Genomic DNA, 17,141 nt, shown 5'->3' with positions numbered 1-17,141 from the left:
AGGTAAAGTCCATTCTGGAATGGCGACGCCCTCAAGGCTTGAGTGCCATACAGCGCTTTCTGGGATTCACCAATTTTTACAGACAGTTTATTCCAAACTTCTCCTCACTGACATCTCTGACCTCACTAAAAAGGGCATGAACGCCAAGCAGTGGACTCCTGAGGCAGAGTCTGCATTCAATAGCCTGAAGAGTGCCTTCATGTCAGCTTCTATCCTCCATCATCCCGACATTTCTCTACAGTTCTAGCTGGAGGTGGACGCATCCTCTGTCGGTGCTGGTGCACTCCTGCTCCAGAGAGGTTCCAAGGGCAAGTATGTGATATGTGGATATTTCTCTAAGCTCTTCTCTTCCGCAGAACGCAACTACTCGATTGGGGATCGGGAATTACTGGCCATCAAGTTGGCCCTGGAGGAGTGGAGACATCTACTAGAGGGCGAAGCTCATGCCATCCTGATTTTTACGGACCACAAGAACCTCACCTATCTACAGACGGCCCAACGGCTGAATACACGTCAGGCCAGGTGGTCACTGTTCTTTACCAGCTTCCAGTTTGAGCTCCATTATCGCCCGGCCGACAAGAATGTGAGGGCCGATGCCTTGTCCAGGTCTTTCGAGACAGAGGACACCATGGAGATGCCACAGAACATTATTGATCCGTCTTGCATTGTCCATGTCAATCCCCTGCAAGTTGGCGACATTCCGCCAGGGAGGACTTTTGTGCGCCTGGCTGACCGAAGGAGAATCCTCCGCTGGGGGCACTCCTCTAGACTGGCAGGTCACGCGGGGACCCGTAAGACCCGAGATCTGATTGCCCGTCATTTCTGGTGGCACACGCTGTCCAAGGACATTTTGGACTTTATTACTGACCTGCCTCTCTCTGCTGGATGCAGTGCTGTCTGGGTGGTGGTGGATCGATTTTCGAAGATGGACCAGTCTTCCTTCTGCTCCTCTACTGGCCAAGCTGTTCATCCAACACATCTTCCGCCTGCACGGCTTACCACAGCATATTGTGTCTGATCGGGGGATTCAGTTCACTTGAAGTTCTGGAGAGCCCTCTGCGGACTCCTAGGTGTAAATTTGGACTTTTCCTCGGCCTACCATCCTCAGTCCAATGGTCAGGTCGAGAGGATCAATCAGATCTTAGAGTACTACTTACGCCACTTCATCTCCAAGCAGCATGATGACTCGGTGCAGTTGCTTTAGGGCTGAAATCTCATACAACAATCACACCAGCGTGTCCACACAGAAGACACCGTTCTTCATTGTCTACGGCCAACACCCACAAATTCATCTCCTGGTGCCAGATACGTCCGAGGTACCAGCTGCTGACACGGCTTTTAGGGACTTTCTGCAGATCTGGCAGCAGACTCGATCCTCCATCCTGCTGGCGGTCGAACGCATGAAACGGAAGGCGGACACAAGGAGAAGAGAACCTCCTCAGTTTCTAACTGGCACGAAGGTCTAGCTGTCCTCCAGGAATATTCGACTGAGGGTGCCGTCATACAAATTTGCTCCCAGGTTCCTCGGACCCTTCGTGATCCTACAGCAGATCAACCCTGTCGCCTACAAGCTCAGCTGCCTCCTACCATCAAGATCCCCAACTCCTTCCATGTCTCGCTCCTGAAACCAGTGGTTCTGAACCGCTTTACAAAGACTCCTAGCCATGCGGTTGCCTCCAGCGGTCCTTCAGACACCTTCGAGGTTAAGGAGATCCTGGACATTAAAAAAGTAAGAGGAAGAACCTTTTATTTAGTAGATTGGAAGGGGTTTGGTCCAGAAGAGAGGTCCTGGGAGCCAGAAGAGAATCTCAACGCTCCTACCCTCATTAAGAAGTTTCTCCCTCATTCTGGTCCCAAGAGAAGGGGGTGTAAGAGGAGGGATACTGTAACGTCGGTGGTCGCTGACCACGAACTCCTTCCATCCAGTCGACGCCCTTCTCTCCAGAGATGTCTGCACATACGGCCGTCCTGTTCCACAGTGACCACCAGGGTGCACTCGCGAGCTCAGTCCAGACTTAAGAAGCCAGAGCGCACGCATGTGGGAGATTGAGCTGATTGCTCTCAAAGCACCCTAGGCTATAAGGCTTCATGCCCACTTCAGTTTTTTCCTTCAGGGTGCTATCCGTTTTTGTCACTGATAGCACCCTGAACCCATTCATTTCAATGGGCCCATGCACACTTCAGTTATTTAAACGGATCCGTTGTTGCGTTCCGTCAAAAGTAGAGCATGTCCTACTTTGGTCAGTGATTCAGTGACCGTGTGGCCCATAGATGTCAATGGGTCAGTCAAAAAAACCTTCCAAAAAAAGAAGGCTTCCGTGTGCCGTCCGTTTTTGATGGATCCGTTGCCATAGCAATGGCTGGGTGAGCCAAAGTTCACAGACTACAGTACACATTCATTCCCGAAGATGGATGTGGAGAGACTCATAGCATTGGTTAATGATCACCCAGAACTGTGGGATACGCGGGCAGAATGCTATCACAACCACTATAAAAAAGGACGCCGCGTGGGAGGAACTTGCCATGGAGCTTTTGACGCACAGATGGCAGCAGGGAACTAGTGCCCAGCGTCACAAGATAAGTAAATGCACACATTTCACTCCAAATATCCCAAAAAAACAAAGCAAGACAAGCAGAGTAATCTCAAACTGTTCTCTATGCTCTGAAAGCTACAGAAAACAGCACCAAAAACTTCTTGTAACCGTTCTATGGGTGTTTCCTGGGACATGTGACAAGTTCAAATGAAGTTTACCTTCCATTTTTTAAATGGAAAACCTGAAGCACAACGTCCGTGTAAAACGGAAACACGGACCGGAAACCACATGGAAACAAAAACGGACACACGGATCCGTCAAAAACGGCCGATAAAACGGTGATGGAAGTGTACATGAGGCCTAAGAAGGTCTCAGCCCCTTCCTCCCATGCCTAAGCGTTGTTGTCGTATCCTAAGTTTGTCTTGCAAATGGTTCCCTAGTATTTCCTGCTCCCAGTGTACCCTGTATCCTGATCTAGTGCCGTGTTGTATACCACGCCTGTCCTGCTACTCCACGCCTGACGTCTACCTGCTGCCTAATCCCAGCCAAGCCTGCCTTGCTACTGTCCAAGCTGCCACAGGTACCCTATATGGACTATAGACTCTGACCTGCGCCCTGTTGGCCAGCTGCCATACCGCCAAGGCGGTACGGCTCATTGGTTCCACGAACCCTACGTGACATAGTGTAATACATAGTGTGAGGGTAGTGTAGTGTAATGCATAGTGTGAGGGTAGTGCAATACATAGTGTGAGGGTAGTGTAGTGTAATGCATAGTGTGAGGGTAGTTTAATACATAGTGTGAGGGTAGTGTAGTGTAATACATAGCGTGAGGTTAGTGTAGTGTAATACATAGTGTGAGAGTAGTGTAGTGTAATGCATAGCGTGAGGGTAGTGTAGTGTAATACATAGCATGAGGGTAGTGCAATACATAGTGTGAGGGTAGTGTAATGTAATACATAGTATGAGGGTAGTGTAGTGTCATACATAGTGTGAGGGTAGTGTAATGCATAGTGTGAGGGTAGTGTAATGTAATACATAGTGTGAGGGTAGTGTAATGCATAGTGTGAAGGTAGTGTAATGTAATACATAGTGTGAGGGTAGTGTAGTGTAATACATAGTGTGAGGGTAGTGTAATACATAGTGTGAGGGTAATGTAGTGTAATACATAGTGTGAGGGTAGTGTAGTGTAATACATAGTGTGAGGGTAGTGTAGTGTAATACATAGTGTGAGGGTAGTGTAGTGTAATACATAGTGTGAGGGTAGTGTAATACATAGTGTGAGGGTAGTGTAATACATAGTGTGAGGGTAGTGTAGTGTCATACATAGTGTGAGGGTAGTGTAATGCATAGTGTGAGGGTAGTGTAATGTAATACATAGTGTGAGGGTAGTGTAATGCATAGTGTGAGGGTAGTGTAATGTAATACATAGTGTGAGGGTAGTGTAGTGTAATACATAGTGTGAGGGTAGTGTCATACATAGTGTGAGGGTAGTGTCATACATAGTGTGAGGGTAGTGTCATACATAGTGTGAGGGTAGTGTCATACATAGTGTGAGGGTAGTGTCATACATAGTGTGAGGGTAGTGTCATACATAGTGTGAGGGTAGTGTCATACATAGTGTGAGGGTAGTGTCATACATAGTGTGAGGGTAGTGTCATACATAGTGTGAGGGTAGTGTCATACATAGTGTGAGGGTAGTGTCATACATAGTGTGAGGGTAGTGTCATACATAGTGTGAGGGTAGTGTCATACATAGTGTGAGGGTAGTGTCATACATAGTGTGAGGGTAGTGTCATACATAGTGTGAGGGTAGTGTCATACATAGTGTGAGGGTAGTGTCATACATAGTGTGAGGGTAGTGTCATACATAGTGTGAGGGTAGTGTCATACATAGTGTGAGGGTAATGTAGTGTAATACATAGTGTGAGGGTAGTGTAGTGTAATACATAGTGTGAGGGTAGTGTAGTGTAATACATAGTGTGAGGGTAGTGTAATACATAGTGTGAGGGTAGTGTAATACATAGTGTGAGGGTAGTGTAATGTCATACATAGTGTGAGGGTAGTGTAATGCATAGTGTGAGGGTAGTGTAATGTAATACATAGTGTGAGGGTAGTGTAATGCATAGTGTGAGGGTAGTGTAATGTAATACATAGTGTGAGGGTAGTGTAGTGTCATACATAGTGTGAGGGTAGTGTCATACATAGTGTGAGGGTAGTGTCATACATAGTGTGAGGGTAGTGTCATACATAGTGTGAGGGTAGTGTCATACATAGTGTGAGGGTAGTGTCATACATAGTGTGAGGGTAGTGTCATACATAGTGTGAGGGTAGTGTCATACATAGTGTGAGGGTAGTGTCATACATAGTGTGAGGGTAGTGTCATACATAGTGTGAGGGTAGTGTCATACATAGTGTGAGGGTAGTGTCATACATAGTGTGAGGGTAGTGTCATACATAGTGTGAGGGTAGTGTCATACATAGTGTGAGGGTAGTGTCATACATAGTGTGAGGGTAGTGTCATACATAGTGTGAGGGTAGTGTCATACATAGTGTGAGGGTAGTGTCATACATAGTGTGAGGGTAGTGTCATACATAGTGTGAGGGTAGTGTCATACATAGTGTGAGGGTAGTGTCATACATAGTGTGAGGGTAGTGTCATACATAGTGTGAGGGTAGTGTCATACATAGTGTGAGGGTAGTGTCATACATAGTGTGAGGGTAGTGTCATACATAGTGTGAGGGTAGTGTCATACATAGTGTGAGGGTAGTGTCATACATAGTGTGAGGGTAGTGTCATACATAGTGTGAGGGTAGTGTCATACATAGTGTGAGGGTAGTGTCATACATAGTGTGAGGGTAGTGTCATACATAGTGTGAGGGTAGTGTCATACATAGTGTGAGGGTAGTGTCATACATAGTGTGAGGGTAGTGTCATACATAGTGTGAGGGTAGTGTCATACATAGTGTGAGGGTAGTGTCATACATAGTGTGAGGGTAGTGTCATACATAGTGTGAGGGTAGTGTCATACATAGTGTGAGGGTAGTGTCATACATAGTGTGAGGGTAGTGTCATACATAGTGTGAGGGTAGTGTCATACATAGTGTGAGGGTAGTGTCATACATAGTGTGAGGGTAGTGTCATACATAGTGTGAGGGTAGTGTCATACATAGTGTGAGGGTAATGTAGTGTAAGGCCTTATTCACACGAACATGTCCGTTTTGCGTGCGCAAAAGGTCCGTGTGGCATCAGTACATGGTGCGTGGCTGCGTGATTTTCACGCAGCCGGCATCATTATGACATTCTGGTTTTCTGTTTTCATTCATTTATTTCACTACTGTAGAGCGCATCACGCACAGCACCCGGAAGTGCTTTCGTGTGCCGTGCATGATATGCAACACGGCCAAATATAGGACATGTCGTGAGTTTTACGCAGCGCACATACGCTGCGTGAAATTCACTGACAGTCTGAACAGCCCCATTCATTAACATAGGTCCGTGCGACACGCGTGAAAACCACGCGCGTAGCAGGGACGTATAACACGTTCGTGTGAATAAGGCCTAATACATAGTGTGAGGGTAGTGTAGTGTAATACATAGTATGAGGGTAGTGTAATACATAGTGTGGGTGAGGGTAGTGTGAGGGTAGTGTAGTACATAGTGTGAGGTTAGTGTAGTACATAGTGTGAGGGTAGTGTAGTGTAAAACATAGTGTGAGGGTAGTGTAGTGTAATACATAGTGTGAGGGTAGTGTAGTGTAATACATAGTGTGAGGGTAGTGTAGTACATAGTGTGAGGGTAGTGTAATGCATAGTGTGAGGGTAGTGTAATGCATAGTGTGAGGGTAGAGTAATGCATAGTGTGAGGGTAGAGTAATGCATAGTGTGAGGGTAGAGTAATGCATAGTGTGAGGGTAGAGTAATGCATAGTGTGAGGGTAGAGTAATGCATAGTGTGAGGGTAGTGTAATGCATAGTGTGAGGGTAGTGTAATGCATAGTGTGAGGGTAGTGTAATGCATAGTGTGAGGGTAGTGTAATGCATAGTGTGAGGGTAGTGTAATGCATAGTGTGAGGGTAGTGTAATGCATAGTGTGAGGGTAGTGTAATGCATAGTGTGAGGGTAGTGTAATGCAGTGTGAGGGTAGTGTAGTGTAATACATAGTGTGAGGGTAGTGTAATACATAGTGAGGGTAGTGTAGTGTAATACATAGTGTGAGGGTAGTGTAATACATAGTGTGAGGGTAGTGTAATACATAGTGTGAGGGTAGTGTAATACATAGTGAGGGTAGTGTAGTGTAATACATAGTGTGAGGGTAGTGTAATACATAGTGTGAGGGTAGTGTAATACATAGTGTGAGGGTAGTGTAATACATAGTGTGAGGGTAGTGTAATACATAGTGTGAGGGTAGTGTAATACATAGTGTGAGGGTAGTGTAATACATAGTGTGAGGGTAGTGTAATACATAGTGTGAGGGTAGTGTAATACATAGTGTGAGGGTAGTGTAGTGTAATGCATAGTGTGAGGGTAGTGTAATACATAGTGTGAGGGTAGTGTAATACATAGTGTGAGGGTAGTGTAGTGTAATACATAGTGTGAGGGTAGTGTAATACATAGTGTGAGGGTAGTGTAATACATAGTGTGAGGGTAGTGTAATACATAGTGTGAGGGTAGTGTAATACATAGTGTGAGGGTAGTGTAATACATAGTGTGAGGGTAGTGTAATACATAGTGTGAGGGTAGTGTAATACATAGTGTGAGGGTAGTGTAATACATAGTGTGAGGGTAGTGTAGTGTAATGCATAGTGTGAGGGTAGTGTAATACAAAGTGTGAGGGTAGTGTAATACAAAAGTGTGAGGGTAGTGTAATATATAGTGTGAGGGTAGTGTAGTGTTAGGGTATGTTCACACGAGGTCATTACGTCCGTAATTGACGGACGTATTTCGGCCGAAAGTACCGTACCGAACACAGTGCAGGGAGCCGGGCTCCTAGCATCATAGTTATGTATGACGCTAGGAGTCCCTGCCTCGCTGCTGGACAACTGTCTCGTACTGAAAACATGATTACAGTACGGGACAGTTGTCCGGCAGCGAGGCAGGGAACTCCTAGCGTTGTACATAACTATGATGCTAGGAGCCCGGCTCCCTGCAGTGTGTTCGGTCCGGTACTTGTGGCCGAAATACGTCCGTCAATTACGGAAGTAATGACCTCGTGTGAACATACCCTAATACATAGTGTGAGGGTAGTGTAGTGTAATACATAGTGTGAGGGTAGTGTAATGCATAGTGTGAGGATAGTGTAATACATAGTGAGGGTAGTGTAGTGTAATATATAGTGTGAGGGTAGTGTAGTGTAGTACATAGTGAGGGTAGTGTAGTGTAATACATAGTGTGAGGGTAGTGTAATACATAGTGTGAGGGTAGTGTAGTGTAATATATAGTGTGAGGGTAGTGTAATACATAGTGTGAGGGTAGTGTAGTGTAATACATAGTGTGAGGGTAGTGTAATACATAGTGAGGGTAGTGTAGTGTAATACATAGTGAGGGTAGTGTAGTGTAATATATAGTGTGAGGGTAGTGTAATACATAGTGTGAGGGTAGTGTAGTGTAATATATAGTGTGAGGGTAGTGTAGTGTAATATATAGTGTGAGGGTAGTGTAATACATAGTGTGAGGGTAGTGTAATACATAGTATAGTGCAATGTGTAGTACACAGAGTTGTGTGTTGTGTAGTGTAAGGGCAGTGTGGTGTGTAGTGTTGTGTAAGGGCAGTGTGGTGTGTAGTGTGGTGTGTAGTGTAGTGTAGTGTAAGGGCAGTGTAGTGTGGTGTGGTGCATTACACAGGGCTGTGTAGAGCTGTCACCAGGGGGCACACAGACAAAGCCTGTCCCCGCTCCGAGCCCCGCTCAGCCGCCGCCGCCTCCCTCGCTCTGATCCGGGAGGAGCTCGGGGAGAGCCCACGGAAACTTTCCCGCATTTTTCCCCGCATTGTGTCCGGATCCGGAGTCACGGGGGCGGCTCGTCCTCCCGCCTCTCCACCGTGTACCCCCTCCCTTCTTCCCCGGTGTCCTGTCAGTCCCTCCCTGGGAGTGTTGTTGTGAGCGGGGATCTAACATGGCGACGGTGCCTGTGTACTGCATCTGCCGCCTGCCCTACGACGTGACCCGTTTTATGATCGAGTGCGACGCCTGCAAGGACTGGTTTCACGGCAGGTACGAAGCGGGTGTTGCGGGTGTGTTCTGTGTGAGCGGGCGCTGTGAGTGCTCAGAGGCCTCCTGCCCGGGGTGACGAGGAGGCTGCTGCCGCCGCCGCTTGGGGGGCTCTTATTGTCATGTTGTCTCTTTTGTGTGCTGGAGGAGTTCTGACGGCTGACATAAGCGCCCTGTATATCGCGATATACTGACATGCTGTGCCCGTATGCGCGATACGCGGCTCTTTTATCGCGACCCATGCATTCTTGGGGCTGATAGACGAGGCATTAACCCCGTGCGTGCTGGAGAATGTGGCGCGGTGCTCTTATTATTATTGCTGTTTGTTTTTGGTGGGAATGACAAGCGGCTGCCGCCTCCATCTCTCCTTCTCTGCTAGGAGAGTGCATTGTACTGTGTGCAGCCTGTGCTGTCTGTGACATGTCCCCTGTGAGGGGCTCTGTGTCTTCTATGGACGCTCCTATTGTTACTTGATGATTTGTTACTATTATTCTGGAGTTGTCACACAGTAACATTGTATCCATGACTTTATTTCACTGTCCATATTAACATTCTCCCAATAACCCTCCGGTTCTGCCTTCGTATTTGGATCATGAGCGTAAACCTGTAACCAAATCGATTCATCGGAACGATGGCCAAACCCAGATCGGCGACAATCATTTCCGACAGTTTTCTAATATTTGCACGAAATGTCACTGTATAGACGATTCACTTTAAAACCTATATGCGACCTGATCTATTTTGATTGTCATGATATCCCATGGAGCGATTGTCCCATAACAATGACACTGATGTTGTAGGCACAATCGTTATGTTCATTGTGACGGCTCGTCGGCTTTATGTCATGATCAATCAGAATGTAAACAACCGTCCCATCATGATCGTGATGGATGGTATATAATTGTATCCGATCGTGTCGGCTCCATAGACGCAGTGATTATCATGACATTACGGTAAGAACACTGACGTCAGATTTACAGAATTCATATATTATAAATCCTACTAATGTAATAAACTTGTATGGAGGGCACGCCGGAAAGTCAATAAGCGAAGGCTTCTTATTGATACGTATGTGATGGCTGTGGTGTTAACTCTTCAGCGTCCTCCATTGTGGGGTCGTATGTAAACAGCTGGGAGGGTCGGAGGGTTGTAGAGGGACTTGATGGTCCTTACTGTCTCCAGTTGTTGTGCCTGGAACATGCCCAGTGCTTTGGACTGCACCATCAGGAGGAAATGTTGCTGCTGCACGGATTGGCAGTGAATGGTTTTAGTGGCAGTGAATGGGGATCAGCTGGTCTCGCTCTGCCAGCTTCATTGACAGGCAAACAATAAGGAGCTTGTGCTCCATTAACTGCTTCCTGCCCCTTCATTGCTGGCTGAGACAAGTGCCACTGTACCCAGGCTCCGCCAAGATCAAGGCCAGAAGTGTCAGGATTGTCAGTGTCACATTTATTAGAAAGCAGTGTACAGGGCAAGGATGCCCGGGCCAGAGCCAGTATAGATCTACTACCAAGAGGGAGGCATCCCTATCCTGGCAATGCATGTGGATGAGTAAATGTTTAGATTTTTGTACAAGATTTATGGAGGTTGTCAGTAAAGGGAGGTGCAATAGATCAGATCCAGTCAGTAGCGTTCTGTAAAACTGCTTGTCACATTTCTTCCCCAATAAAGAGGTGATTCCTTAGTCAGCCCTGCATATGCCATGCCAGCTGGGGAAGTCTCCGTGACTGCGGGTGATGTGGGACAGGGAGAAGATGGGTGACAGCGAGGCACAACATACAGTTTTGACTGTATCAGTCATTGAATTACTTCTTATTTGCTGAAGGCCTTGTTCACATTTTCGTGATTCGGCGCGGTATTTGAGGCATTATATATTTTTTTACCAAAACCAGAAGTGGATCCTAAATTGAGGAAAAGTATTAAGGAAAGAAGAATACTCTCCTCTTCTTCTAGTTCAGGGGTCAGCAACCTTTGGTACTCCAGCTGCTCTGAAACTACAACTCCTAGCATGCCCTGACAACCAAAGGCTTTATTATTCCAGCCAAAGGCTTCTAGGGTATGCTGGGAGTTGTAGTTTTACCACATCTGGAGTGTCGAAGGTTGCTGACCCCTGCTCTAGTTAATCCTAGTTGTGCCCTCTGTGAGCAAGGCAGAATATGCCAGTCTCTGAAATGTCTTGTGCCTACATTACCAGCTGCATTTGGATTTTCTATTCTGTCGTTTATTTATTTTGTGTGTATACAAATAAGCACAAAACGTGATGGAAATTTGTCATTGACACTATATAGCCATGTGGTCCATGAGCTGTCTACACTGAGGTGCTGTGTACTGCTTATACCAGAAGCCAGGTAGCCAGTGCCACTAGAAAGTTGCTGCTGGTGTCTCCATTTTTGGGTTATTGATGTTGATGGAAAGTCTATTGCTTGGTTACTAAAAAAAATAATGTAACTGGCTCCTGGATTATACAGGAATGTATCCAGCCCTGGTTTACAGAGTCGCTGTCAGTCTATTGATGAGCTGTGTACATGGAGGTGCTCACAGTCCCTCGAGATCCTAGATCATGGAGCACATTGACATACAGTGTAGGCCTCATGCACACTGCCATATTATGGGTCTGTGTTGTACGGATCCTCAATCCTGCTGTGTGCATGAGTCCGCAATGAATCCGTTTTAGAACAAGTTGCGCTCAGTCAGAACATCTTTAAAGTAAACCTGTCACATGTCTGATCGCGGGCTGCGGCTGCATGTTATAGAGCAGGGGGAGATGAGCAGATTGATATATATTTTTGTAGCAAAAGATTTAGTATAACTTGCAATTTATTCATCGAAACCTCTGCTCATTCTGGGCTTAGGAGTCCAGTGGGCGGTCCTAATCACTGACGGCTATCTCTGTATTCACACTCCTACAGGAAAGACTGTCATTCACTGAATAGGTACACAAAACCTAAATCAAAAGCACTTCAAGAACACTTGATTGGTTTGGTTTTCAGGAAATTATTTTTTTATTATTTTTTATTTCCAAAATTAGTGACATAGAATGTATTTTTGAAGCAAGCGATGTATAATTTAACGTTTCGGCCCAGCCTAGGCCCTTCTCACAATCGCTGTAGAGAAATGAGACAAAGTAAGGACATAATAAATATATATATATATATACATATATCAGCAAAGGAAAAAGTATAACAAACAATGCAAGATACATAAAAACTAGATTCTGAGATCTATACTATGAATCCAGTCCGAAATTATGAAACTAACAGACCTAAACATACCTATCACCTATCTCAATCAAAGAAATATATAGTACAAAATTATTATATACGACATGCATGTATAGTAAGTGATCAGATGAAGACAAGTAACATATAATAAATAATACATTCATGAAAGAGACTCCTAATCATGTATCAATAGCAAGATCTCAAAGGTATACAACATATACAATGTCGAAGTACATTAAAAATTGACAAAAATTACATATAGAAGCTATAGGAGAGGCATTAGCAAAATGCCTCTCAGGACCATACCATAAAGTACCGGTAATTGAATAGTGACCAGGGTAAAGATGCAGGGAAAAGCATAGTATAAGACGTATGTGTAAAAGAACTCCTATTGATGTATCAAATGGAGTAGTGACTAAAATACAAAGGTAGGGTAGGACATAGTGAAGTAAATCTGTGGATACGCAGTATGTATAGAGTCAATAAAGTTGAAAATTTCGTACTGGATTCATAGTATAGATCTCACAATCTAGTTTTTATGTATCTTGCATTGTTTGTTATACTTTTTCCTTTGCTGATATATGTATATATATATATAATGTCCTTACTTTGTCTCATTTCTCTACAGCGATTGTGAGAAAGGCTGGGCCGAAACGTTAAATTATACATCGCTTGCTTCAAAAATACATTCTATGTCACAAATTTTGGAAATAAAAAATAATAAAAAAATAATTTCCTGAAAACCAATCCAATCAAGTGTTCTTGAAGTGCTTTTTGATTTAGGTTTTGTGTATATATAGTGTGGGTACTCCAACTCGAACCTGAATAGCACGAGAAACTAGGAGTGCATCCTTACAATATTTATATAGATATTCACTGAATAGGACCGCCCACTGGACTCCTAAGCCCAGAATAAGCAGAGGTTTAGATCAATAAGTTACAAGTTATACTAAGTATTTTGCTACAAAAATATATATCAAATTGCTCACCTACTCCTGTTCTATAACGTGCTGCCTGCAGATCAGACCGCATGTACCACGTAACAGGTTCCCTTTAAGATAAAATATACGAGTTTGTAGGTAACTATGGTGCATAAAACCTCTATGATTGACTACAAGTTACATTTCGTGATCTATTCTATCTCTTACACTATAAATAATGTGTGTGTGAGACACAAAACAACCTACTGAGCTATAAAGTAATGATTGTTGTGTGTATTGCGCCATAATGATCAGATACGACCAATACAGTCAGGGCATGTATTAAAATTTACAGGGAACAGTGAATATGAAACGTGTATTTGGCGGTCTGGAGCAATGTAATAGTATATTATTGAATCGCTCACAATGCAATTCCTGAAAAATCTACAATACTTGAATTTCTGGCAGCTCTATGAGATAGTGAAGACTCCTGGGAAGAACTTTGCTGCTCTTTGATGTCACCGTTGTCTCTTACTTTGCTCTTTCTTCTGCTCCTTTTTCCCTCGATGACCTCCACTATTAACATTATTAAAGGGTATGCACACCTTTGAAATATTATTTTTTTTTAAATAAAAACGTGTGTCCTGCGCAACTTTCTAAATGGCTTTTATGAAAAATTATTTTAACTTTTTGAGATACAGCTGTTTTATATTCTGTATATAGAGCAGCTGTATTTAGCGCTAAGACCTGAATCCGTCAGGTCAGCTGCACTGACGGGTTTAGTTTCAGCGGATCCATCTGTTATCGATCACATCTAAGTTATGAACTTAGATGTGATCGGTAACCGCTCGATCTGACATGCAGGACCCGCTGTCATTGAACCCGTCAGTGCCGTTAACTTGACGGATACTGGTTTCAGAGCTAGATACAGTTACTCTGTATACAGTATACAAAGCAGCTGTATCTCAAAAAGTAAAATAATTTTTTAATGAAAAGTATTTAGAAAGTTGCCCCAAACAAAATAAAATAAAATAAAATAAAAAAAATGAAATGATTTTAATGGTGTACGTGGCCTTTAAAGAAGCCGTGCGTCAGGAAGTTCTTGATGGTCAGGTATATAGTGTTGCTGGTTTGCTTGTTCAGTGTGTATTCATCATAACTTGTACTGTATCTACTCGTCCATGTATGACCACGTTTTCTGATGATTGCTTTCTATGACATTAGTGATTGGCCCCATTCTGTATAGTGCTCAATTATAGGCGCCAGATATGGTGCATTGCATGTGCAGCGGTGTGTAGGGAACAACAGATGCCGTGTCCTGTAGAAAAGAAAGCTGACTTCAATGTCAACGATTCTTAGCGCAAGCAATGATGGGACTTTATTTATATTTTATTCATGACATTGGATTCAGGGGTTAAAATAAGGCACGGAAAAAGAAGCATTTCACTGTACAGTGCGGTGTACATATCCCAAAAGATCTGTTTTTGCTAATTATAATAATGACCTTGCCGTTTCGTATAGTAAGTAGAATTAGATATTATTTTCAGACCTTTGCAGTCTACTATTTATACGCATCAGCAGGGGTCCCAGTGATCAGACCCCCAGCGATCAGGCATTGATGGAATATCTAATCGTTATTCCATCAATGTTAAAGAGGACCTGTCTGCTCTCCTGAGATGGCTGCATTAGTAAATATTTTTTTCACCCCATAAAATAACAATTCTGGGACATCCCTTAGAGCTCTGTATTGTGCAATTCCTCTGTTGTTCCTCCTAGTAATGTATGAATAAAGTGACAACTAGGCCTTACACAGTCTGACACTGTCAGCACTCAATGGACAGTGTCAGAATGTGTAGGGACATGACCCATTGGTAACACTCAGTTGTCAATTTATTCATCCTATTCCAGGAGGAATAACGGAGGGATGGAACAATGTAGAGTTTTACAATAAGATGCTTCAGAATTGTTATTTTATGGGGAATACCAGTATTTATGAAAACAGACATGTCAGGAGAGCTAACCGGTGTTCTGTCATGGTGGGAAAACCCTGTTGAAGGGGTATTCTCATCTTACTGGATCTGCCAGAAAGTCTCTGATAGATGTGGGTTCCAAGTTTGGGAGCGGATTGGAGTTACATAAAAACAGTGAGCTTGTCTGTTTGCATAAGCCTGGCCACCTATCCAGTGGGTCTCCGCCTGAATACAGGGGCCGCCTCAACAGACGGGTCTGGTGGACCCCCGTTCTCGAGATTGATGCAGGTCCCAGCTCTGGCACCCCCACCTATCAGACATTTATGGTATATCCTGTGGATATGCCATAAACGTCTAAGGCCTAATGCACACGACCGTGTTTTTTTGTCCATGTGCTATCCTCAATTTTGCGGATAGCACACCCATTAATTTACATAGCCCATTCATTTATATAGCCAATGCACATGACCATTATGTTCACGGATCCGTGTGGGGGCAGCGAGTCCAGGCCGCAAAAACTGTGGACATGTTATTTTACTGTTCGTATTTGCAGATCATGTGACCTACTCAGGTGGTTGGGGCAAACTGATGACCAATCCCAGCCTTCCTATTTTTTTTTTGGGCGGATCCATGAATATTGATGACACACAGATGCACTACAGAAGTTTTTTTGAGAACAAATGGACCGAAAATACAGGCGACGTATATCTGTGGTCTTGCGGACCGCAAAATTGCCATGGTCGTGTGCATTAGGCCTAAGATGGGAATACCCCTCTAAAGTAAAAAAGAAATACATTCTTACCATGAGATCCATGACCCAGCACTGGGGACTGTCTGTTATATGCCGCAATACGAAACCGTAAGCTCTCTGTAAGCGGCAGAGTGGTACCTCCAGGATGCAACGTATTCTTGACCAGAAGCAATGGTTCTAGGGGAAATACAGCATGTGTCGGAATTGGGGGTCTGTGTGCATGAGGCCAGGAAGAGCCTCTGTGAAGAATGATAGGAGATATCTCTTTTCGATTGTTGGAAGGACAGAGCTTTTTGTATCCATCCAAGATGATTGCCGTAGAACTGTTAGGGTATGTTCACACGAGGGCATTACGTCCGTAATTGACGGACGTATTTCGGCCGCAAGTACCGGACCGAACACAGTGCAGGGAGCCGGGCTCCTAGCATCATACTTATGTACCATGCTAGGAGTCCCTGCCTCGCTGCAAGACAACTGTCTCGTACTGAAAACATGATTACAGTACGGGACAGTTGTCCGGCAGCGAGGCAGGGACTCCTAGCGTCGTACATAACTATGATGCTAGGAGCCCGGCTCCCTGCACTGTGTTCGGTCCGGTACTTGCGGCCGAAATACGTCCGTCAATTACGGACGTAATGCCCTCGTGTGAACATACCCCCTAACATTGTTTCCTATATCACTCTTTTAGGAAGTTTGTATCATACAGTGTCACAGCTGATTTAATAGGAGAATAATTTTTATGGATTGCAGGGGTTTTCCAGGAGTAACGTAGTAAAAAAAAGTTATTTGTCTGATCTATAATGAAAGAGCATTTATGTATTCTGTACTGACCAATGGATTACAGTGTAGACACCTCTGCTCTGAAACTTATGTATCCGGTTATGCTACAGTCAGTCCTGTGTTGGGAGATCACTGCACACAGTGATGAGAAGACTAGTACTTGTTTTCTCTTGGTATTTGCTTTTGATTTCTATTCACTAGCGATCACCAGAATCAGGGGTCTCCGGACGCCAGTCCTGTCTGGTGAGGCAGCTGCCGCATCCAGTTGAGGAATGGATGGAGAGGTGGCATGGTAAAAAATATAGAAAAGAACAGTGCCATATCATTTCGCGCATTGAAATCACAGGTTAAAGGGACGGTCCGCCCAGGTCAACCACCTTTTGTTAGACAAGCTTATCTCTTGCCAGAGTTAAGCTGCTAGCGTGGCCACACTTTTCCTTTACATTTGGGGCGCCCATGGAAGTCAATTGGCAACCATGTATTACATAAAAACTAGAGTAGCCTTGACAAATTAATGGGGGTCCAAAGTGGGGAACCACCCTCTATTACCTCCACATTCTCTAATATTTTTTAATAGGGCACACTACACATTTTTTATATGACCACCCAAAATTTTCTAGAGGGGCAGTCCTCCCAAAGTGGGCCAATATACATAGGGTTTAAGGGGATGGTTTAACTGTATAGAGAGCAGGGTTGTCTTGAGTGGACAACAACTTCAAGCTTTACTATTTTACTAAATATTCCGATTTTGGGCATTATA

At 44.2% G+C, this 17,141-nt stretch overlaps 1 protein-coding gene across 4 annotated transcripts in view; it reads left to right on the top strand.

Moving 5' to 3' along the window:
• The first annotated feature begins 8,431 nt into the window (after positions 1–8,431).
• The window catches only part of PHF2 (PHD finger protein 2), a 275,856-nt gene continuing 267,146 nt past the window's right edge, over positions 8,432–17,141 (top strand). For all 4 annotated transcript variants that reach the window (XM_075833862.1, XM_075833861.1, XM_075833860.1 and 1 more), the window contains exon 1: positions 8,432–8,742. In XM_075833862.1, the coding sequence (XP_075689977.1) occupies positions 8,645–8,742 (98 nt within the window). In that variant the 5' untranslated portion in view covers positions 8,432–8,644. The remainder of the gene's footprint in view (positions 8,743–17,141) is intronic.

This window comes from Rhinoderma darwinii, chromosome 7 (genome assembly GCF_050947455.1).
Source record: "Rhinoderma darwinii isolate aRhiDar2 chromosome 7, aRhiDar2.hap1, whole genome shotgun sequence".
Taxonomy (NCBI): domain Eukaryota; kingdom Metazoa; phylum Chordata; class Amphibia; order Anura; family Rhinodermatidae; genus Rhinoderma; species Rhinoderma darwinii.
Note: the sequence above shows the minus strand (reverse complement) of the source record. Positions and strands in the feature narration are given on the sequence as shown.